This window comes from Culex pipiens, chromosome 2 (assembly GCF_016801865.2).
Source record: "Culex pipiens pallens isolate TS chromosome 2, TS_CPP_V2, whole genome shotgun sequence".
Taxonomy (NCBI): Eukaryota; Metazoa; Arthropoda; class Insecta; order Diptera; family Culicidae; genus Culex; species Culex pipiens.
Window position 1 is genome coordinate 107,821,827 of NC_068938.1, and position 26,221 is coordinate 107,848,047.

The 26,221-nt window shown below is 31.2% G+C and overlaps 1 protein-coding gene across 9 annotated transcripts in view; it reads left to right on the plus strand.

The window, feature by feature from the left end:
* The window catches only part of LOC120425148 (dual 3',5'-cyclic-AMP and -GMP phosphodiesterase 11-like), a 271,336-nt gene that overhangs the window by 182,996 nt on the left and 62,119 nt on the right, over positions 1-26,221 (plus strand). For 5 of the 9 annotated variants that reach the window (XM_052707524.1, XM_052707525.1, XM_052707523.1 and 2 more), the window contains one exon: positions 15,974-16,580. In XM_052707524.1, the coding sequence (XP_052563484.1) occupies positions 16,012-16,580 (569 nt within the window). In that variant the 5' untranslated portion in view covers positions 15,974-16,011. Of the gene's footprint in view, positions 1-9,499; positions 10,131-15,973; positions 16,581-26,221 lie in introns of all 9 variants that reach the window. The other 4 variants (XM_039589572.2, XM_039589574.2, XM_039589573.2 and 1 more) reach the window with 1 other exon arrangement.

Here is a 26,221-nt window from a genome sequence, read left to right on the forward strand (position 1 = left end):
TCTTGTTCTATAAATTCATAAATTTCCACAAGATTTAGCAATCTATATTCAATGGAAACATCCTTTCGCAACTTTTACTCGAGTTTCTCTCGAGCCGTATGTTCAACGGGCACAGTCAGACATTGAGCCCCATAAAGTGGACGAAAAGTTTGCCAGTGGCAGCATGGTTGCAGGCCAACTTTAGGGTGATCTGAAAAGTCGACTTTCAAAATAATAAGATTCAAAATGATTCAAAAGGATTTAAAAGATTCAAAAAGGTTCAAAAAGATTCAAAAAGATTCAAAAAGATTCAAAAAGATTCAAAAAGATTCAAAAAGTTTCAAAAAGATTCAAAGAGATTCAAAAAGATTTAAAAAGATTCAAAAAGATTCAAAAAGATTCAAAAAGATTCAAATAGATTCAAAAAGATTCAAAAAGATTCAAAAAGATGCAAAAAGATTCAAAAATATTTAAAAAGATTCAAAAAGATTCAAAAAGCTACAAAAAGCTTCAAAAAGATTCAAAAAGATTCAAAAAGATTCAAAAATATTTAAAAAGATTCAAAGAGATTCAAAAAGATTCAAAAAGATTCAAAAATATTTAAAAAGATTCAAAAAGATTCAATAAGATTTAAAAAGATTCAAAAAGATTCAAAAAGCTTCAAAAAGATTCAAAAAGATTCAAAAAGATTCAAAAAGATGCAAAAAGATTCAAAAATATTTAAAAAGATTCAAAAAGATTCAAAAAGCTTCAAAAAGATTCAAAAAGATTCAAAAAGATTCAAAAATATTTAAAAAGATTCAAAAATATTTAAAAAGATTCAAAGAGATTCAAAAAGATTCAAAAAGATTCAAAAAGATACAAAAAGATTCCAAAAGATTCAAAAAGATTTAAAAAGATTCAAAAAGATTCAAAAAGATTTAAAAAGATTCAAAAAGATTCAAAAAGATTCAAAAAGATTCAAAAAGATTCAAAAAAATTCAAAAAGATTCAAAAAAGATTCAAAAAGATTCAAAAAGATTCAAAAAGATTCAAAAAGATTCAAAAAGATTCAAAACGGTTCAAAAAGATTCAACAAGATTCAAAAAGATAAAAAAAAATCAAAAAGATTCAAAAGATTCAAAGAGATTCCAAACATTCAAAGAGATTCAAAAACATTCAAAAAAATCAAAAGAGATTAAATATTATTTAAAAAAAAACAACATTGTTGCAAAAAAATAAAAAAGTATAAAAATTGAAAAAAACGAGCCATGGTTTCCACATTATTAATGAAAAAAGTGTTTTAAAATGCATTATACACCTGTTAGGGTGCCCGGAATATAGGACTTTTTCTCAAAACCTCGCTCCACAAGCTGAATATTGTTCCTTGAGCTATTTTAGGATAATGGGTCAAATATGAGCAAAATCGGTCAACATTTACCCATTGATACTCGGGCATGAAGTTTGTATGGGAAAAATCGAAAAAATGTATGGAAAACGCAAGTTTCTTACGGATTGGTCTGCATGGTGCGCTACTTCCATCCAAATATTCGCAAAAGTTATTAGCGATTTAAAAAAGTCATTTTTGTATGCAAAACATTTTTTTTCATCAACTTTAGGCTCGCGTATCAATGGGTTGATCTCATCCAATTTCACTCAAAATTTACACAGATGCTTAAAATAACGCAAAAAACCGTTTTCCGCTTGTGAAGCAGGGGGTCATTTTTTCTGGGCACCCTATTGGTCATTCGTCACTAGAATAAATAAAGTGATTTCCAGTTTAAGATTTTTTCGTGTTCTCAAATTACTGATCGAATAAAGAAGAATTCTTTATTTTTGAACTTTCCAAATCACCCTAACGTCGCCATCCTCTTCAAACGAGAAACGAATACCGCATGACAAACTTTTTCAATCAACAGCCGAGAACACACACACAAAAAAGTGTGACTTTGTCTATTGGCTTTTTTGACTCGCGCTCGTGAATGTGTGTGAATGTGATTGGTTGTAAACATACAGAATAATGTTCACTTTGTCCTTCGACAGGATCTTCGTTTTTTTTAGCACCGTAATGGCCCTCTCATCGTCATATTGTCAAAAAGCGCCTAAATTTCCACCGAAATTCCGCAGGTTTGCGCCGATATCCACTTTTATCTCTCTTCCAACAACTCATCGTCATCTTCCATCGTCGTTCTTATCTTGGAGCCAGCACAGACCGCACCAGCCCCAACCGCACGAGTCAACAGAGCTTTGGTTTGAGGGGGTGTGGAGCTTTTCGCGGTGTTCCGCAAAAGTCAAACCACGTGTGACGGGGTTCGCTTTCACTTTTATCAGTCGTGTCTCGGGCGATGATGGCGTAAACTTTGCGATGGATGACGACGATGTTTCTTTATGTTAAGGGGGGGACTTTTCTTGAGTCACGTCCCCGCGATACCGTTGACATCGATGAGCTTTTAAAATGTAAAGAACATTTTTCATTACATTTAGGGGGGTTGACTCAAGAGAAATTCAAACCGAGAACATCAACAGTCGGAATCTCCGCAACAAGAAATACTACAAAAATTACTTCAATTTGTCCCCACTGCCGCCATTTATTCCAAAAGTTTTTCCTTTGCTCTTGGCCATACTTTTAGCGAACAAATCAAGCGGTCATTCATCTTGTGGGAAAGTTTATCCATCCTCCGGATTTCGGCAACAGAATCAGAGCTCAGATGGCGTCCCTTCGATAGGAAGAAATTCCGGAAATCACTGACCAAAACAGATCAGAAAAAGCCAAAAAGAAATTCCGAATCGACTTCCGAACGAGCTGCAAATTACATCCTGCAATTGGTTGTGGTGATAAATAATACATTTTTTTCTCTTTCTTAGATTTCTTGGCTAGGAAACACTGTAAAAGATGTTTGTTTCAATTTAGTTTCTACCTGTCTTGGACAAATTTATTTGAAATTAAAATAATTATAACTAGTGTGGATGAATTTTCTAAAATAAGTGAAAATATATTTCGTCCAAAAATCACTTCCGTTTCTATCCTGCCCAACAGATTTATCGTTTCCCCACAGTTTATTGACCAAATTGGGTCCGACCAGTCGTTATCATTGAATGGCGATAGGTTAAGGCATTTCCATTAACTCCACTTTCCTGGCTTCGCCACGTGGCTACCACATACATCACCATCAATTTATTAATAAACCCATAACATCCTGGTCGTGGCCACACAGCCAGTTGCTGAAAATGATGATAACAATATTGGCAAAAGGTCAAAAGCTATCAAGACCCCGCAATTTGGCCGAAAAGGCGTTTGCCTTCTTCATAAAAGTCTCAAAGAGGCTGGTTTTTCCCACAGAAACCACCCTCCCCCAAACAAGCCTCCCTTTCGCTTTTATCCTAATTCATTCTTCCAAAATAAACGCACCTTTCGCAACAGATGTAATATTTCACTTTTAATGTGGACGTGTCTTCCCCCACCAGCGTCTATTATCCTGCTAACCAAAAGGATTGCTCGGCATCGTCCCTGTTTTTTTTTCTGTTGCTGTTGGAAACAATAAGGCACGAGGATAAGCCTGGAAGGCATTGTTAAGGTGATGCCAAGTTGCTTGACATTTTACCTTTTTGCAGGAAAAAAGGTCAGAATTGTTGAAAAAAGTTTTAATTTGCTTCCTAGATTTAAATTATGAATCTCTAGAAGAAAACGTCTCAAAAGCAATGATGCAAACTTTTAAATTACGAGAAAAGTCTCCCCATAACACTAGGTGAATTCAACCGGACATTATTGTTAGCAGAATTGCCATCATTTAGTGAACAGGTTGGAGCTCGAGGAAAAGGTGTTGCTGGGGCCCATTGTGTGATAAATATTACCGGTAAAGGGGTTTTCGTGCAGGATAATAGCATTCGAGATTTGAGAAACTGTTTTGTTCTGGAAAAGGTAGAAATTGGCATGAATTATGGTTAGATGGAGCGTCCAAGAGAAGCCATTTATGCGTTAAATTGCTTTGTTTTGATTTAAATCCTTTTGAAAAGTTTCATGCCATCACATTGTTGCAACTCGACTCAAATCAAATCATGTATGAAAACACTGTTTTTAGAAAACAGACAAAAAACAGACAAAGAGAAAAAAGACACGAAAGACAGAAAAGACAGAAAAAGACAGAAAAGACAGAAAAGACAGAAAAGACAGAAAAGACAGAAAAGACAGAAAAGACAGAAAAGACAGAAAAGACAGAAAAGACAGAAAAGACAGAAAAGACAGAAAAGACAGAAAAGACAGAAAAGACAGAAAAGACAGAAAAGACAGAAAAGACAGAAAAGACAGAAAAGACAGAAAAGACAGAAAAGACAGAAAAGACAGAAAAGACAGAAAAGACAGAAAAGACAGAAAAGACAGAAAAGACAGAAAAGACAGAAAAGACAGAAAAGACAGAAAAGACAGAAAAGACAGAAAAGACAGAAAAGACAGAAAAGACAGAAAAGACAGAAAAGACAGAAAAGACAGAAAAGACAGAAAAGACAGAAAAGACAGAAAAGACAGAAAAGACAGAAAAGACAGAAAAGACAGAAAAGACAGAAAATACAGAAAAGACAGAAAAGACAGAAAAGACAGAAAAGACAAAAAAGACAGAAAAGACAGAAAAGACAGAAAAGACAGAAAAGACAGAAAAGACAGAAAAGACAGAAAAGACAGAAAAGACAGAAAATACAGAAAAGACATAAAAGACAGAAAAAACAGAAAAGACAGAAAAGACAGAAAAGACAGAAAAGACAGAAAAGACAGAAAAGACAGAAAAGACAGAAAAGACAGAAAAGACAGAAAAGACAGAAAAGACAGAAAAGACAGAAAAGACAGAAAAGACAGAAAAGACAGAAAAGACAGAAAAGACAGAAAATACAGAAAAGACAGAAAAGACAGAAAAGATAGAAAAGGCAGAAAAGACAGAAAAGACAGAAAAGACAGAAAAGACAGAAAAGACAGAAAAGAAAGAAAAGACAGAAAAGACAGAAAAGACAGAAAAGACAGAAAAGACAGAAAAGACAGAAAAGACAGAAAAGACAGAAAAAACAGAAAAGACAGAAAAGACAGGAAAAAAATCTAGAAATACTAAGAAACCGTACAGATATAGAAATAAAAACAAAAAAAAATAGGCATGCAAAATAGATAACAAACAGAAAATACGAAATGAAAAAGCAAGCAAACAAAAGCTGAAAAAATCTAGAAATTCAATTTTCTCGTAACACTTTCATCGAGACGCTCAGCGACTCAGTGTCAACCTCAGCTCCATAGGATCTTTTGCAAAGCGGTTTGTGGTCCGACTAAAATAATTAATTGTAAATTGACACCATTTCTTGCAGTTTTCTTATGGTGAAGCATTGCTTACTCTAGGCAAATCTGCTTTAATTTCTGGCTTTCTAAAGTTGAACAGTAGGATTTTATGTGTAGAATTTCAAAGAAATAGTGCAATTTTTTTAGCTTTCTCAGGAATTCATTTAGAAAAGTTCATGCTTTGTGTATTTTTCCAGAGCACAACTCAATACAATATTTATGAAATTTTAGAATAAAGCAAGATAAATTTAAATGTAATTTTTTTTTTCATGCTGGAAAATACTGGAAAAAAATATGAAATCTGAAACTTGGATTTACTGCAAAATAAGTTGGAAATAAATTAAAAATCACTTTATTTTAAAACAGATCTAATCCTTTTTCAAGCATTTTACAGTAGCCATGACATTAAGGTTTCAACCCAAATATTAATATTCAATATTCCACTCACACTGCCGACTTTGAAAACCAGTTTATTGAAACAAGAAGAACACAAATCGAAAATGCCCCCCTCACCCTCAATTCCGAATGCGATTCTCAATCATAAACAAAACAATTAAATATACTTCTCACCGTCTTACTACCCCTCCACTGGGTCACTTTTCGGCAGCCGGCCAAAAATTTGAATGACTCGCGTGCCTCCTCCTTCAAATCACTCGATTGCCATGCAAGCCGGCACGCGCTTTTTGGCCGCCGGTGGCGCTCGTAAAAACAATCCTCCCACACCCCCTCCCATGTCCCCCCACCACCACCCCAACTTCAACTCCAAGAAGAAGAATAATGCAAAAAGGTAGTCAGAGCCAAACGGCGGCCGTGGGGCAGATGAGTCGCCGGAGTTGGTCGTAAAACCAAAAAGCGATAAAAATGTTCAATTAATTTTTCATAACGACCATGATAATTGAAATCATAAAGTTACACTTTTAATATTCACCACTACCGAAATGGTCGAGGGTGGTGTGTATGTGACGTGGCATGGTGCAGATATTTGACTGTACAGTTACTGTACAAGCGGAGGAGAGCGGTACTTAAAGCTGTTGTATCCGTTACCGTCAACAGGCGTTAACTTGTCATAATTGGAATTTGAATAATTTAAAAATATCGAAAAAAATAACCTAAAATCTCACACATCGACGTCGTCGTGCTATCATGTCGCACCCGCCATTTTGACGTTCCTAGAAAAACGCGTTTTAATGTTTGACCTTGAATAAACAAAAACAAGAGCACGCAATGTAAACAATAACAAACATGTTTTGTTTGGCCCGAAGTTTGGTTGGAGTTGGTTGCTGGAGTCCCGAGTTATAAGTGGTAGTCTAACTTGCACGTGCGTCAAACGCGTTCTGAATCTGAAATCCCTTTGGCCAGTTGTCGCAATTACATCAATTTTCAGTGAGCGACAAGATAGCACGACAAGATTGGAACTAAATTAATTTGTAAAGTGACAAAAGTGCACGGAGTATTTTCGGTTTTTATTGAATATCTCAGGATTAAAATTTAATTTTGGGGATCTGTGAAGGTCAAAAGGTGAGGCATTGTTAGCTGCACAAAATGGCGTTCTTAACTCAATTTGGCCCAAAATGCACGTGCGACAAGTTAGCACGACGGCGACGACATACTAACTATTTTAAAAAAAATTGTGATATCCATCGGTTTAGGAACGAGTTTTGTTTTTTGATTTGGCAAAATTAAATGTATTAATAAGAAGAATTCAGAAAAAAAACTACACCTTATAAAAATCACCCATAAATTTCTTTTACTAGCAGAAAAAGGGATTGCGTAAACTAACCATTTTTGAAAATTTACGTTTTTTGAGCTGATGAAGTATCTTTTAAACTTTTAAAATAGAATTAATCAAAATCAAAATAATCAAAATTAAACGCTGTTTTTAACTATCCGCCAAAGTGTTTTTTTAAATGAAATTGTTTTTTCCAGAAGATTGAAAAATTTCCAATGAATTTTCTTCAAAACCTTTGATGATTGAATTCCAGGTTGCTAAAAAAGCCTCTGGACCGATTTTTATGTCAAAAAATAAAAATTTCTCGGATTAGTTTTCAAAAAGACGTAAGAGCCTTAGCCTACTTACGAAAAACCAAATTCAAAAATGCTTGTTCATCTACACCTTCAATCGCCCTAAACTTAAAACAAATGAAATGTTGTTTCAATTTAAAGAAAAAGGAAAATTTGAGTCGGAGGTCACGGTGGCTCTTCTGAGATTTCAAAAAAGTGTCCACGTGGTTTATGGATGGGCCCCTAACATATCTAAGTTATTGTTTTAATGCTTAATTATCGCAAAAAAAAACAAAACCATTTCGTTTTGCGAAAGTGAAATAAAAATTGTATTTTGTTTTTCAAAACTCTTCTCCTCATACCTACAACTTGGCTTAAGACAGCATCGATGTAAATATCCGAATTGGAATTTGATAAAATGAATTAATGTCAATGATAGAATTTCTAGTGAAATTTAAAGAAAATTTTTAGTTGTGGCCGAAACAAGCAATAAAATTCATTTCGGTAAAATCATGATTTTTTTTTATAAAATTGATGTTCATATTTATTTCTAGTTGTTTAAAAAAGATTTTTTTTTTAGCTATTGCGATATATTTTTAAATTTCCTTTTAAAATAAGGTTGAACATAAAAGTTTCTCTAGAATTCAAAAATAATCTGCTTTATTATGTCTACATGTTTTATGGATGGCACCTTTATGTGTTTTTTTGCTTTATGTAAAAAAATATTTTAGCTTCACGTTTTTTTTTTAACTTATATTTGAATATCAATTGAAATGTTTGTTTAATTTTTAAATCACAATCAATTTAAACCAATAAGTTTTTACTTTTCTATTGTTTTATTTTAGTTATGTTTAGTTTAAACCATAACTACTTATAAACAATTCCAATAATTTCTTAATGCTTCAACTTGTATAGCTTACCCAATAATAGCGTCGAATTACTAGTTGGAATTTATTCAACAGTTTTATTATTTTCTCAAATATATTTCAACAAATTATATTAAATATTGTTCATATTTATTTTGTTAGTAAAAAACTTTTAATATTGTTCAAAACATAATTTGTTAATTCTCTAGTTTTTATAATAAATCTCTGAATTTTATTTCAAATTTTTATTCCAGAACTCTCCTTCAAATTAAATCAAAAAAATAGAAGACAAAAACAGCCACTGCTGAATGAAATAGATTTTCATCCAAAAACATATACAATCGTTTGTCAACTTTAAAAAATACATTGTGGAACGTGTATTTATGCATTTTTAATCAAATATATAATATCTAATCTACTAAATTTTTATTATGAGACCAAAGATCTAAAAAGACATAAAACCTTAGAAAAACTAATATTAATGTGTATTTTTGACCTTGGTTGCAGCTGAGGGATACAAATCTTTTTTGAACTAGCAAAATCAAAATGATCAAATCGACAAAATTGTTCGAAAAATCTCAATTTTACACCTTACAAAAAATACATAATTTAATTATTTTAAAATTTTCATTGAATTATGAAGATATCTGGAGAATTCACATTATTTTGAATTTTTCAGTTTTTGCTAATCGATTTTCACCTCAAATGTACACATCGCTCGAAATCAACATTTTCTGATCAAGCTCAAATTTGGTGGAACTATTGATACAAGTTAAGTTGTACAGCTACATCTTTGTTCAATTTGCAACATTCCACGGTAATTCCTCCCAAAATATCCTGCACTGCACTTGAATGATGCCCACAACACACAGCCGTGCCATTACGACCAACCGATCCGGCGGCCAGTTTGGCAGTAATTTCAGCCACCACCACAATCACCTCTCTGCCATAAAACAAAATCGACGTACGACCGTGTGGATGGCACTCGGCCATAATTTTAAGCATGGATTGTGTGGACTCATAAAAATCGGTTGTTTTTTAAATCTTCATTGACAGTTGAGTAGTGGATGGTGGGAGGGGAATACGAAACTGGAAGATGAATAGGTAATTAAGCAATAAAAATGATGGCCATTTATTGAGGGGGTGAAAAACGAGTCGTTTGTTTCAACAATTTTATCGGAGGGGGTAAACTGGTGGACCACATAAGATTTTCAAATAGTTATTTTGATAACCTAGTGAAAACGACAAGCTTTACACAGTTTCAGTGCAAATGTTGCTTCAGATCCTACCGTCAACTTCAAAGAATCGTTTGAGAAAAACGCCGAAAAACCCTGTTGAAACGACAACTTCTTTTTTCAAACAGCAATACAAATCGAACCTGTGCAAGTGAACAAAACGCTTTTGTGCTTTCCGAGATTCAAAGTACATTGCTTTAACACAAGAACAATGCTCATGAAAAAGGAGAAAGTGCACAGCAGCACGTGCCATTGACGGCCAACTGAAAAATAAAACAGAAAAATCTGAAGCGAAAAAAACAGTGTTGCCAGCCAACCCCGGTGCAAATCACAATGGATCGTAGTGAAATAACAGCACTGTTGTGCAGAAACAGTGCAACCGGAACCGGAAAGTCTCCGTCGTCGTCGTCACGCCGGGGGTGTCCACGGTGGTGGCCAAGAATTGCGATTTTATTGCGACACTAGAGCCAAGAAATGTAAGAAATGAAGCACAGCAGCAGTGTTGCGAGATCCAGTGGAAAGAGAAACTGGCGTGGCAAAAGTTGGATAAGTTTAAGTGTGACTCGTAGTACAAATAGTAGAATAAATAGTAGTAGTGGTAGTGTTGGTGGCAGCTCCAGATTTACGGCGGTCGACGTCCGGACACGGACACCGGAAGAGAACGGACTTTTCCACCGGAGACGCAACTCAAGGCCCTGATGGGCCAAAGTGCTAGCATGTGTCGCTTCAATGGTTGTCGTTACAAGAAAAATAAGCAAGGTAATTCGTGGGAGGAAAGGGGTTTTACCTTCGCGGGAAATTTATAGGGTTAAAGTTTTGGTTATAAGTAAATATAAAAATACAAAAATACAAAAATACAAAAATACAAAAATACAAAAATACAAAAATACAAAAATACAAAAATACAAAAATACAAAAATACAAAAATACAAAAATACAAAAATACAAAAATACAAAAATACAAAAATACAAAAATACAAAAATACAAAAATACAAAAATACAAAAATACAAAAATACAAAAATACAAAAATACAAAAATACAAAAATACAAAAATACAAAAATACAAAAATACAAAAATACAAAAATACAAAAATACAAAAATACAAAAATACAAAAATACAAAAATACAAAAATACAAAAATACAAAAATACAAAAATACAAAAATACAAAAATACAAAAATACAAAAATACAAAAATACAAAAATACAAAAATACAAAAATACAAAAATACAAAAATACAAAATACAAAAATTCAAAAATACAAAAATAAAAAAATACAAAAATACAAAAATACAAAAATACAAAAATACAAAAATACAAAAATACAAAAATACAAAAATACAAAAATACAAAATACAAAAATACAAAAATACAAAAATACAAAAATACAAAAATACAAAAATACAAAAATACAAAAATACAAAAATACAAAAATACAAAAATACAAAAATACAAAAATACAAAAATACAAAAATACAAAAATACAAAATACAAAATACAAAAATACAAAAATACAAAAATACAAAAATACAAAAATACAAAAATACAAAAATACAAAAATACAAAAATACAAAATACAAAAATACAAAAATACAAAAATACAAAAATACAAAAATACAAAAATACAAAAATACAAAAATACAAAAATACAAAAATACAAAAATACAAAAATACAAAAATACAAAAATACAAAAATACAAAAATACAAAAATACAAAAATACAAAAATACAAAAATACAAAAATACAAAATACAAAAATACAAAAATACAAAAATACAAAAATACAAAAATACAAAAATACAAAAATACAAAAATACAAAAATACAAAAATACAAAAATAAAAAAATAAAAAAATAAAAAAATACAAAAATACAAAAATACAAAAATACAAAAATACAAAAATACAAAAATACAAAAATACAAAAATACAAAAATACAAAAATACAAAAATACAAAAATACAAAAATACAAAATACAAAAATACAAAAATACAAAAATACAAAAATACAAAAATACAAAAATACAAAAATACAAAAATACAAAAATACAAAAATACAAAAATACAAAAATACAAAAATACAAAAATACAAAAATACAAAAATACAAAAATACAAAAATACAAAAATACAAAAATACAAAAATACAAAAATACAAAAATACAAAAATACAAAAATACAAAAATACAAAAATACAAAAATACAAAAATACAAAAATACAAAAATACAAAAATACAAAAATACAAAAATACAAAAATACAAAAATACAAAAATACAAAAATACAAAAATACAAAAATACAAAAATACAAAAATACAAAAATACAAAAATACAAAAATACAAAAATACAAAAATACAAAAATACAAAAATACAAAAATACAAAAATACAAAAATACAAAAATACAAAAATACAAAAATACAAAAATACAAAAATACAAAAATACAAAAATACAAAAATACAAAAATACAAAAATACAAAAATACAAAAATACAAAAATACAAAAATACAAAAATACAAAAATACAAAAATACAAAAATACAAAAATACAAAAATACAAAAATACAAAAATACAAAAATACAAAAATACAAAAATACAAAAATACAAAAACAATACAAAAATATCAAAACAATACAAAAATACAAAAATACAAAAATACAAAAATACAAAAATACAAAAATACAAAAATACAAAAATACAAAAATACAAAAATACAAAAATACAAAAATACAAAATACAAAAATACAAAAATACAAAAATACAAAAATACAAAAATACAAAAATACAAAAATACAAAAATACAAAAATACAAAAATACAAAAATACAAAAATACAAAAATACAAAAATACAAAAATACAAAAATACAAAAATACAAAAATACAAAAATACAAAAATACAAAAATACAAAAATACAAAAATACAAAAATACAAAAATACAAAAATACAAAAATACAAAAATACAAAAATACAAAAATACAAAATACAAAAATACAAAAATACAAAAATACAAAAATACAAAAATACAAAAATACAAAAATACAAAAATACAAAAATACAAAATACAAAAATACAAAAATACAAAAATACAAAAATACAAAATACAAAAATACAAAAATACAAAAATACAAAAATACAAAAATACAAAAAATACAAAAATACAAAAATACAAAAATACAAAAATACAAAAATACAAAATACAAAAATACAAAAATACAAAAATACAAAAATACAAAAATACAAAAATACAAAAATACAAAAATACAAAAATACAAAAATACAAAAATACAAAAATACAAAAATACAAAAATACAAAAATACAAAAATAAAAAAAATGCAAAAATACAAAAATACAAAAATACAAAAATACAAAAATACAAAAATACAAAAATACAAAAATACAAAAATACAAAAATACAAAAATACAAAAATACAAAAATACAAAAATACAAAAATACAAAAATACAAAAATACAAAAATACAAAAATTCAAAAATTCAAAAATACAAAAATACAAAAATACAAAAATACAAAAATACAAAAATACAAAAATACAAAAATACAAAAATACAAAAATACAAAAATACAAAAATACAAAAATACAAAAATACAAAAATACAAAAATACAAAAATACAAAAATACAAAAATACAAAAATACAAAAATACAAAAATACAAAAATACAAAAATACAAAAATACAAAAATACAAAAATACAAAAATACAAAAATACAAAAATACAAAAATACAAAAATACAAAAATACAAAAATACAAAAATACAAAAATACAAAAATACAAAAATACAAAAATACAAAAATACAAAAATACAAAAATACAAAAATACAAAAATACAAAAATACAAAAATACAAAAATACAAAAATACAAAAATACAAAAATACAAAAATACAAAATACAAAAATACAAAAATACAAAAATACAAAATACAAAAATACAAAAATACAAAAATACAAAATACAAAATACAAAAATACAAAAATACAAAAATACAAAAATACAAAAATACAAAAATACAAAAATACAAAAATACAAAAATACAAAAATACAAAAATACAAAAATACAAAAATACAAAAATACAAAAATACAAAAATACAAAAATACAAAAATACAAAATACAAAAATACAAAAATACAAAAATACAAAAATACAAAAATACAAAAATACAAAAATACAAAATACAAAAATACAAAAATACAAAAATACAAAAATACAAAATACAAAAATACAAAAATACAAAAATACAAAAATACAAAAATACAAAAATACAAAAATACAAAAATACAAAAATACAAAAATACAAAAATACAAAAATACAAAAATACAAAAATACAAAAATACAAAAATACAAAAATACAAAAATACAAAAATACAAAAATACAAAAATACAAAAATACAAAAATACAAAAATACAAAAATACAAAAATACAAAAATACAAAAATACAAAAAATACAAAAATACAAAAATACAAAAATACAAAAATACAAAAATACAAAAATACAAAAATACAAAAATACAAAAATACAAATACAAAAATACAAAAATACAAAAATACAAAAATACAAAAATACAAAAATACAAAAAATACAAAAATACAAAAATACAAAAATACAAAAATACAAAAATACAAAAATACAAAAATACAAAAATACAAAAATACAAAAATACAAAAATACAAAAATACAAAAATACAAAAATACAAAAATACAAAAATACAAAAATACAAAAATACAAAAATACAAAAATACAAAAATACAAAATACAAAAATACAAAAATACAAAAATACAAAAATACAAAAATACAAAAATACAAAAATACAAAAATACAAAAATACAAAAATACAAAAATACAAAAATACAAAAATACAAAAATACAAAAATACAAAAATACAAAAATACAAAAAAACAAAAAAACAAAAAATACAAAAAAACAAAAAATACAAAAATACTAAAATTTATTACATGGTTGCCAGGTTCTCAGATAAATCTGGGAATTATTGATTTTTCAAGTGCCCAGAAACAGAATCAACTTTTGCAGATTTCGACAAATTTTGCCAGATTTTTATTTTTTGTCCAAATTGGCATTATATTTTTTATCAAAATTATTAAACTTCTTTAGTAAAGGGATTGGATTGGTGAAATTAAGAAAACATCTTTTCTGTTTATACAACAAATTATTCAATAAGTTTATTCGTAATTTTTTTTTGCGCTGGGAATTTTGTATGCTTTTTTCGATTTTCCGAAAAACATCAATGTTTTTCGAATAAAAACTGATTTTTTTTTTAAAGCTTTGCATTGCGTATTTCAATTACGAAAATTTTGGTACCCTAACATGTATAGGTCATCGCTGAAATTTTCAAGTTATCGCAGTTTTAGTGAAAAAAGTCGTTTTTTCCCGTTTTCGTCATTTTCCCATTTTTGCGCGTGGCGCGTCGAAAAACCCAGTTTTTATTTTCAAAAAATCGTATCTCAGAGCATCGAAAACATAACTTCACCTTTTTTTGATATGTTATGTGAAATTTTCAGAGGAATCCGATTCAAATATTTTCAGACATAGGCTCTTTGGTCCCGAGACCTTCAAAACAGCATTTTAAGTTTTCATACGACCTTTTCAAATGTTATGCTAGATTTTTGAAACTTCTTATTATTTTTCCCAAATAGCCAAACTAATCACCTTTCTTTTGCATCTAGGACAGCTAAAATCGGATAAAATGGCGCGAAGATATGATTTTTTGAAAATAGTGGTTTTTGCGAAAATCGACGAAAATTGCCATTTTTCGGACCACCCTAACACGGCGTAGGTCACCCTAATGGCCAAACAAAAAAATACGGGTCTAATTATTTCAGCCAAGGATCCCCCAGAAAATTTTGAGCCCGATCGGAGAACTTTTTTTTCGAATCATGCTGTTTTCGTGGGGAATTGCTGAATGATGATTTCACTTTTGCATTTTTTTTTGTATTTTCTCTTGATATCGATTGGACTCAACCTATGAAAAATATTTGTTATCGCCATTTTGGAGAAAATTTTGTAATTCAAAAGTAAGATAAAAAGTGTTGATGATCTGATAAAAGTAAATTAAAAACAAAAACGGCTAATGACATGCACACCATTAAACAATGATTACATAGTTCGATTTTATGTTTGCTATCACATATTTGGCATACCAATCAGGATTTAGTCAACAAAAACTAGGTTCTGTTAATTTACAGCAAACACCCAATAACATGCAAAAGGCTGAGGTGGGAAATTTATTAGCTAATTAAGAGCTTTTCATAACTCATAATTAAAACGGACTCATAACCCAACATATCGACAGTTGACATACGGACTTGCTGCAATCGCTACTGGCACAGTTAAATATTTGAGTAAAAACTGTATTTACTTACTAGCAAATTCAGTTAGCTTTTCGAACCGTGCTTCGCAAATAACCACAATCGCTTCATCAATCTATTCCGCCTACCCTATCCTGAAGTCAACTTTGCCCCACATTTCCCCCCACAATAATTGTTGCATTACAGCTCGCTCGCCCCACCAATTCAGTTTGAATTTTAATTAATGCTCCCCCCTTCGATTTATCCTATTTTTTGCAGGCCTGCACTTGCGCAGTATAGAAGAGCCTCAGAGCAGGATGCCCGCCGAGCAGGGGGGCACAGTGGGGCTCGATACTTCGTTGGGCTCTCGTTCTGGTGTCCCCCTGCCACCACTCCACAGCAGCAGCAGCAACAACAACAACATCAACAGCCAGCAATCTCCCGTCACGGTCGGCAGCAGCAACCATCAACAGCAGAACCACCTGCTGCTGCACAACAGCAGTAACAACCATCACAACCATCACAACAGTCACGGCAGCCACCTGCAGCTGCTGCAGAGTTCCGGAACCGGTTCGGGACCCACCGTCGGCGTCGGCTACGATGTCGAGTTTGCCCGGATGGAGTCGTGGCTGGACGAGAACCAGGAGTTTGTGCAGGACTACTTCATCCGGAAGGCCACCCGGAACATGGTGGACGGCTGGCTGGTGTCGCACGCCACACCGGTGACCTCGTCCGGCGGCAGCGGGAGCGCGTTGGATTCGCCAACTCACGCTGCTGCCGGGGGTGTTGGTGGGGGTGGCGGCGGAGGAGGAGGAGTGAGTGGTGGGGTGGCCGGTCAGGGGACCAGTTCGTCCCGGGCCGGGTCGGGAGCGACGACGCCAGTGAGGTGAGTTGATAACCTTCAAATGGAGTTTTATGTTGAAATTGTAAATGAGTTAATGACCGATTCTTAGCGAAGCTACACCAAAAAGTAACTTTTTTCAATTTTCAATACGATTTTCTAAATGGAAAATTTCATTTAAATTATGATTTAAATATATTCTAACCTCAAAAGCCAAAAATATTGACCAAATAAGGTCTGTAAGCCTTTGAATGGGAGAGGAGTTTTTTCATGAATCTGCTCCTTTCGTTGTCCCGTCACGCAAAGAAATAGCTGGCAAAAACTCAAATTTCAACCAATTCGGTCAGTTCAAGGAGCATAAGATTCGTTTTCTATGTAGGAAAATCAATTATCTTTCCAAATATGTAAAACATTGGGGGGTTTCTTCTTTTATTTTGCCACTACAGCCAAAACGCTGAAAAAAACTTTGGATTTTTTTGAAAAGGAGCCGAAGAATCGGTCTAATAATGTTCACTTAATGTCTTCGAACTAAAATGTAGCTGGTAATAACAGTTGTTATTTCTTCAGATTAAACCATCTGGTTTTATGTACCTGACTTTTTACTATGAAACCTTAAAGTAAGATTTTATTAAGATAATATGTTATTAAACTCTATAAATATGTTAGTTTGGCATCCATAATAATTTTTCCAGTTTGTTTAGAGCTTCAAACTGTAATGTTACATTAGGTGGCCCAATTATTTGCCTTGTACACGAATTTTGCCCATCAATCTTTATTTAATGTAATTTAAATATTGGTTTTCACCGACATTTTGGAATTTGTCACTTGGGAAGCTTTCACTTTTTTTATTATTTAATTATTATTTTTTCCAAAATGTTGAGAAATTTTACTCTAGATTCAGTTTTCAACATTAACAAACGGATCAATAGTTTCCAAACTGTTTATCATTGATTGAACATTGTGAGCCGAGTGGGTAAAAAAAATCTTTTTTTCGACATTTCACCAATCAATGTTCGGATCAACTATGTTCAAAATAGAAAATTTTATAAAATTTTCTCAGCTTTTCAAATAGTGCATCCATCCCGGGATTTCCCGGCACAAGAATCTCGAGATTAAAAAAACGGAAATTTTAAGATTTTGACCCGGTTTAACCAAAATTGAAAAATAAAAATAAAAAAATGTCTGGAAATCCCGATTTCGGTTGTAATAATAGTGAAATAGTAAAATACTTAGTAAACGATAATTTTCAAACATTTTTCGGGTATCAGTTAGCCTAAATTTGGCTTAAAATTAAAATTGCTTTGAATCAGGGGTGAAGCCTAATCCTTAAAAAATAATCATTTAAAAAATAATTATTTATTTTTATTTGATTCGGTATTACTTTATAGTAATGTGTTTTAACTCGAAATACATTTTTACATTTTATCATATTACTTAGGTACCGCAATATGAGTGAATGTTTTGATATTTTTAATTGATTTCAGTTGAAACAGGAACAGAACAATAAAATTAGTTCACAAACTGTAGTCCATATTTGACCCAGTTGAAAACGTTACTTGAAAGACACTTAAAAAGGATTAGTTTTACTAGATATATTGTTTTTATTTATTTTTATTTCTTTTGTACTTTATTTCATTTTCAGAAATTATCAAATTTTGTTTTCTATTCTATAGACTGGATAAATAGACATTAAAAATTATAAAAAAGAACACGTGAGACATTAGTGTGAAACCTAGTTAGGCCGCTGCAAATATTTTTCAAAATTTTTGTCGCCCTCCCTTCAAAGTTGGCCTGAATAATCAGGTGGCAAAAAAAAATATTTTTTCGAAAAACTTCAAAATTTTAATGAAAATTAAAGTTTAACCCTCTACAACCCAACCCCGCCTCTAGACGGGCTTCGATTCAAAAAATCGCCAAAAATCCATTTTTCAACCAATTTTTGATCTTCAAAAAGCATTGGAAAGAAGAACTTTTAAAATTTTGGAAAATTTTAGGGTTGGAAATTTGACTTGTTTTATGTGACCTTGCCAATTTTTTTAAAAATGTATTTTTTTTAGGGGTCAACTTTGGCTGTTTTTTTTACTAACAATTCCTATATTTTAAGTAAAAAGAAGCATGCAGTAATTTTTCTAATGCCCCAGACTATGCCTCTACGCATTTATTTACAATTTAAATGATAATGGTTCCATTTTATAGCAGAAAATGTGAAAAACATGCAAAAAATTGAAAAAGTTACTGTAAAAACATGAAAAAATTAGATAGGCAAAATGTAATGATAGGAGGTGGTATAGTAGGCCATATACTACCAAAAACAAACATAAACTAAGCAAGATAAATGCAAATTAAAATACTAAAAATGAAACAAGAAAAACATAAAACAAGAGAAGTAAAGTTTTTCGTAGAACAAAAGTTGCTCAAAATGACCTCCTAAACACGGGAAAAATAAAAATTTTCGAAAAAAAAATTTGGGCAGTAGAGGGTTAATCAACTGCAAACCAGTTAAAATGCATTTTCCCGCATTTATAAACATTTTCCGCATGTTTGAACTCCTTTGAAAACATTTAAAATTTTCATGAAATGCGAAAAAAAAAATCCGTCCATACCTCGATATTTTCATAACTAATTATTGGAAAGCAACTGTACGCCTGTAAAATGCATTTTAAAACACTTTTTTCCTCCAAATGTTGAAGCCTAGGCTTGTAATTTCAATTTTTATATTTTTTTATATTTGCAATGGCTTTATTAGCAAAAAAAAATCAGACAAAAAAAGAAGGAATTTATGGAATGGACCTCAAATATATCGAAAATAATCTAACAGTTCACTAGAGATATCCTTATTTATTTATTTAAAATCCGAATTACTTTTTTCAAACGCGATATTCATTATTTTTCATCACTCTTAAGTACTTTAAACCAACAACAGTATCATCGCTTTCAAAGACAAGAAAGCTCAAAATTTGCACAATTTTTCGGAAAATTAAATTTCCACATAATTTGCGGTCATACATGCACTTGAGAAAAAAATTTTGGAACCGCATGAGATAAATTTAGACACAAAGTCTAAATAAACTAAACATAAAAATACATTGATCATCTCTTACTCTTTTCCGGTTTAAGCTCACAAGAATTCTTCTTTTGTAAAATTAACAAAACCGCCTAGTTAATTGATTAATTCGACCAACTCTTGCGATATGTCCACATAGCCTTGCCCTTGACTGTCTGCCATATGGTCTACATCGTCCATAAAGCCGAGTAGTACCAATCAGCCAGAATATTCATTACATTACATACTGAGCATGACGACACATGGACGTTATCTTTCGTGGCTCCGAAAAAAGGCACCCGGCAGATGGACGGATAAACGGACACCGGGAAAAAAGTGGTCCCCCGACTGTCGTCGAAAATAACCGAGAGACGTTCCAAAAGGAGTCACTCCTTTATGCATAACTGCCCTGCTCAATAGAAAATTATCCCAACGGAAACTGTCCGCTGGGACGTAGTTACATGTTGTAAGGAGGGGTTGTCCTTAAACGACGTGATTTTTTTTTTAAATTCCATAAATAACTACTGAAAAAACTAGCATTGCTTCAAAATTTTATATAAGTTCAAATTGATTCACGTAACGTAATGTATGAACGTCCAGAACGGAACTGCACGAGTGACAGCGTCTGAATGTCACGCCATATGTGTGTCTGCCCTCCTTTATGGTTCTTCGGTGACACGACGCGATGGTTTGGCCCTGTGGGTTAATGCTATGGTATTCGTGTCCGTTATCATCGGTTCCTGCGCCCCAACCCGGAATAATCAAGCTTGCATTAGCAAACGATGCGTCGCGTGGCGGCCCTGGTGGTTTGCCAGTGATTCGAAATTTGTTTGAAAAAAATATCACCAACCGATTGAAAACATAAGTATAGAACCAAATTCAAATGAAATCGGCTTTTCAAAATCTAAATATTTTCTCAACACTGAATTCAGCATCATGGGAACCCAAAAGATGAAATAGACCACGGGTCCGTCCACGATACTGCCACGACCCATCTTGTTCTATCGAGAGACGGCTGCAATACACGCCGAACGAGTGACTTCATTTCCAATTTTATTTGCCAATTAATTCCACCTTAATGACTATCGGCACGCCGGTCCATATTGCGGACCCCAAAGGGATTCGACCCGGGTCGTAAGGATCGGCGGGTCTGTTGAGTTCGAGTTATTGAGCGAGAGAGGCGAAGGTGAGTCCACTTTCATCTAATAGACCGTAACCTCCCACGGAATGCCGGCGGAGCTTTCGCGGAAGAAAGAAGGCCGGAATTAAATGGTTTTGGCCTGGCTATGGACCTTTCCGGGAGTCCGGATTAATAAGGATATTTAGTTTCAGTGCCGAAATTATTTCATTGGATATAGGTGCAATTTCCGTTCCGTTCGGGAGGCTTAGTCGGAAGTGGATGCCAAAAGAAGTTAGTTTTTATGATGATTGCATATTCTAGAGGGCTTGGTTTAGGCACGGAATCAAGACGATTGCGTTTTCAAGAAAATTATTAAATTCTTATCTCCTAAGCATGGTAAATTATCAAAAAATCAGTAACATAAACGTAACTGATTTTAGCTTGGGAAGTAAGGAGGTATGACAAACATTTAAAGCATGGTTCAGATTGTATCAATCAAAATACGTGTTTACGGTTTTTCGGTTTGTTGATAAATTTTACATATCGTGATTAATTTTTCATTTAAATCAACTTTTTCTGGGATTTGAGTTGCTTTGGAGAATTTGAACGGTGCTCGTCACGGTCATCACGCAGGATTTTCGTTACCGTTTCCGTTTTCGTTTTCCCCCCGATTGTTTGTATTTTGACCCGGACGATTTCGCGATGTTTGACAGTTGCTTTGGAGAATTTGAACGGTGCGCGTCGCGGTCAACACGCAGGATTTTCGTTGCCGTTTCCGTCTTTGTTTTCCCACCGATTGAGTGTGTTTTTCGGTCCGGGCGGTTTCGCGTTTTCGCATTTTATTTGGTTTTATCTTTCCACAGCCGGCTGTCTAAGATTGAATCATTTATGCTGAACTCAACACCAAATAACCGGAAATAATCTCATCCGCATCCTCCGACTGTTTGCCTTGAGAATGCATAATACATCACACCATTAAACAAAATTTATTGATTATTGGGTCACATCATCATCCTCTATGTTGAATCCTGGCCATTACCCTTACCCACTAACAAAATCCCAAGTAGAAGTAGTTTTCCGGCACACGTGGGGGTGTGGATATCGTATAGAACCCACCCTTTGTAGCAACCTGTGCTAACTAACATTCCCGTCCCAATCCCCCCGAGATCTACAAACTGACATGGCGGGCGCCGTTGGTGGCCAATGACTGTTACCTATTTGCTTCAGATCTAGTTTTAATGATCTTGATGTTTTATCTTTTCAACGCATTCATACTTGCTGTTGATAAGGGAAACACCATTAGATCGTTTAAGCGTAGGGTCGGTTGTATTGATAGGATATTAGGGTCCTGTTCAGCAACGGAGAAGGACAACCATGGGTGGTCTCTCATGCTCATGCTCATGCTCAAATCAACATTTTCTGGGATTTATATTTATTGACAGTCATTAATCCAAGAATTAATGACACTATCTACTCCTTACACGGAGAGACCGTGCCCAGAAATTTTAACAATTAAAATTGTTGATTTTACTTTCGTAAATTTTAACAAAAACGTACTTGTCACTGCCAATTTTCAGTTAAATTAACCAAAATTTAGTATTAATTTAATAACCTGTTTGTTGAAAATGCTAAAGGCAAAAAGCTAACAGATTTCCCGAACTCGAATGAACGTGCTCGACTGTTAGCTTTGGTTTTAGGAAAATCAAAAAATTTGTTGTTGAATATAATTTACATTTGGTTGAATATTTAAAAGATAAACTTGGGTTTGTTCACGTCTGTCACTTGAAGTGAGGATTCGAACGAGAGCGGTCGATTTGTTGAGTTTGTGTTGTTTATTATGAAGTTAGAGGATGTGAAAGGTGAAAATCACACTATTTGGCTAATGTTGAAGTGGTAAATCAAAGTGTTGCAACTGGGGAGGTAGAATTGGTGAGTAGGTTTGTTGATGATTTCTTTGCAGGTGATAAACTATGAAGAGCAAGAGGACGACCTTCGCCATGAGGACCTCTAATGCGAGTGAGGTGAACACGTTATAAGAATGTTTGATGGAACGAGAGGGCAATAGGAGGGGAATGCGGGCCGACTCTTCACGGATAGAGCAGTCCGGGCAAATTTAACAAAATGTTGGTTAATCCAAGTAAGTATGGGTTTATTTTTGCACAATAATTTATCTAATGTAATTCTTATTAGAAAACTGAATCATTAAAAAGCTTCGTGCTTACGACGGATAAAATCTTAATGAACCATTATTTTTTTTCAGAATCATCAATTATAAAATACATTGAAATGCGTACACATGACAACATAAAAAATAGAGATGAAGTAAAATATTTAAAAAAAATAAAAATATATAAAAGAAGATAATTATTATCTTGAAAGTTTTGTTGCAATACGACTGCTCAATAAACTGGTAAGTAAAACTCAAAATGTTTTTTTCAGGAATCGGAGTACGTTGAATAAATTGAACCAAATGAAATGAAAGTTTGTTGCCAAAAGTAATTGTTAAATTAGTGCAAGCTTGGTAAGTAGCATTATTGATATTTCTTGTTTCCTCATAATAATTACATTTATTTACGTTCCTTTTATCAGTTTAGAGCCAAAATTTAGATTTTTTTTATTAAATCAGTAATAAATTTCATATGTCTATTTGCAGCAAAAGGTTCGCATTGGTGTAAATTCTGTGTCCAACCACAAGAAAAATAACTAAACCTGAGACCATTGTAGATGATGATGACTTATCGGATGATTTCACAGTGATGGTAAGTGGATACAACACTTAATTTTATACAACATAATAAAAATATAAGCTTAAAATGAATTCTCGATTAAATTTTCAAAAGGCCCTATCTGCATAGGAAACCCATGAGGGATAGGTTGTTTTGAAAATTCAATCTAGAATTCATGTTAAATTAAACATCTTTTTTAAATATCTTTTACAAAATTTGTAATATGCTTTTTTATTATTTTTTAGTTTAATGCAACGTAATTTTTTAGAACAATCATCAAACTTTACATGTTTTATAACAACAGTTAAAAAAAGTTTTGTTTTGATGCTTTTTAACAGTAATTTAACATCTGCATGCAAAAAAAAAAACAAATTAGTACAAAACGTTAAATTTTTAGGCAGAATAAATGCGAACATACATGCATTAATTTGTGAGGCATTATTACAAAATTTACTGCAAATTCAATAAAAATATTGCTAACAACTGCTAGTTATTGACTACATGTACAAACATTTTTCTGTATTCAAGTAAGACATTAGTTAAAATATAGCTAGAAATTCGGCCCAGCCTGTATCGCTAGATAATTAAAGAAAATATATATCAACAGTTACATAAATTATGCCTAATTAAAAAATGTTTTGTTATAAAATACTAATAATTTGCTGCACGCAAAAATATTTCGGTTGATTCAACGAAAAAAAATTGTTGAAAAATAGTTGAAAAACAATTCCCAGCCATTTTTTAACAGAATATTCCACAATATTTCAGCTGAAAACAAGAAATTTTTAGTTAATTTTCTGAAAAAAATATTCTAGCAGTCGACTGCTAGAATTTTTTCGGCCATTTAACCAACAAAAATGGCAATTCCAACTTTTAGTTAAATTAACCAAGATTTTCTTAGATTTGGCCCGGCCGGTCTCTCCGTGTAAGAAGCAAATTTGACGGTAATAACAAAGAAAAACATCATGAATTAAATAATTTACAAAGTCGTTGACCGCCTTCCCCTTGACTGTGTAACGTGTAACATCATTGCCGATCCGCCATTTGGCGGCCATGTTTGTTATAGAAAAACATTCAAATCTTGATTCAGAATGTTTCAATCAAAAAATGGTTTTCTTTGTGTTTTTTGTAGAAGCATTTTACACATAGTGATTATTTTTTCATTACAATTTACTATTTTTGGACCCTCAATTCAGAACCATCATTGACAGTCATTGCCCCAAAAGTGAAAGACACCATCTACCACCTTCAACCAACTAATAAACTTCGGATAAACCGGATAACCTGTCGAGTTAAAGGGTTAACGTGATGTCAGCCATCAGTGACATGATTTTCCCTTCGAAGTTATAAATTTTGCTTCGCTGTAAATATTCTGATGAAATTACTTCTACAATTTGTTCAGAATAGTACCTTAAACATAGTGGGCATTTCGCTTTAAGTCGTTTTGTCGAAAAGACATTTCGCCGAATGAAAAAAATGCCAGAAAACGAATTGTAAAGAATAAATCAGTAGCTAAAATATTTAAATTATATGCCTAAGTCTTTAATTTTTTTTTGACACACAGAGAAATATGTTGTAAAGCAAAGCAATCCACTTTAACCACCCCCGGGTCTTTTGTGGTCTCTGTTGCAAGTTTCTACTCATTTCTAGGCGTCCGAAGGTTATGTGTGGTAAGTCACTCAAAACCTCTTTTACGCTAATGGACCGACGTTTTACTTCCCCATCCGATAGAAGGCGTGATCAGGCAAATCTTGTCACGAAAAATGCCACCGGGTCCATCTGGGATTGAACCCAGGCCATACTGGGGTGAGAGGCTACCACGCTAACCACTGCGCCACCGGACCCGGCAAATGTTGTTGTACGAGGTTTTTCAACATTTTTTTTTTTGATTATAACGAGAAGAAAAATTTCTTGTTGAATTAAACTTGATTCTTTTCAATTTCTCAAAAAAATCTTTTGATGTTTGACGTTTAGCATTGATTAAACATAAATCATGATTTTCAAATCAACAAAATGTTTAATTTTGTTGATTTTAGACTATTTAAAAAGATGGTTTAAAAAAAAAAACCTTAATTTTGACATTCTATCAATCATGATGAGCTCTTTAGACAATTTAAAAGGTGATTTTATTAATTTCGAATGGTATTTTTATTATTACCAATTTCTAGAAATTTATTCGTTTTGATTTCTTTTCAATCATGACCAGTTTTTTTTTTTAAACAAATTGGTTTCGATATTAATATTTATATGAGTTCTATTTTCTTTCAAACATTAGCCAGGCTTAGAAAACCAATTGCTTAAAAAATAATTACTATAAGCTTTCGCATTCTTTTTATCATGCTCAGTTATTTAAAAAAAATGTATTGTATAAATTATGAGCAGCATATTTGCAAAGTATCAATCAATTTTTGAAAATATTTGTTTCCCTCAGTTTTACGTCTTTTCCCGATCTGTGGTCTAAAAATTGAAAAAAATTAGAAAATCTAACTAAATCCACCTATGTGGTTGATGCCTTCCTTACTTTTTACCAAAAATGGGTAATATGAGTGGTTTGGACACACATTTCAGCATTTTTTTCGATCCAGAAAAAAAAGAACACAGATATAACTTATGTGGTAATAACTCGAGACAGGGTTGCCAGATCTTCAGTGTTTTGGACTCTTTGGAAAGGTCTTTCAATTGCCTAACCAACGATTGGTCGGATGATGGATCCGGACATCGTTTACATACATTTAAGTGAGATCCGGCTTCAAAAAAGTACATAAATATAACTTAAGTGGTCATAACTCGAGACAGG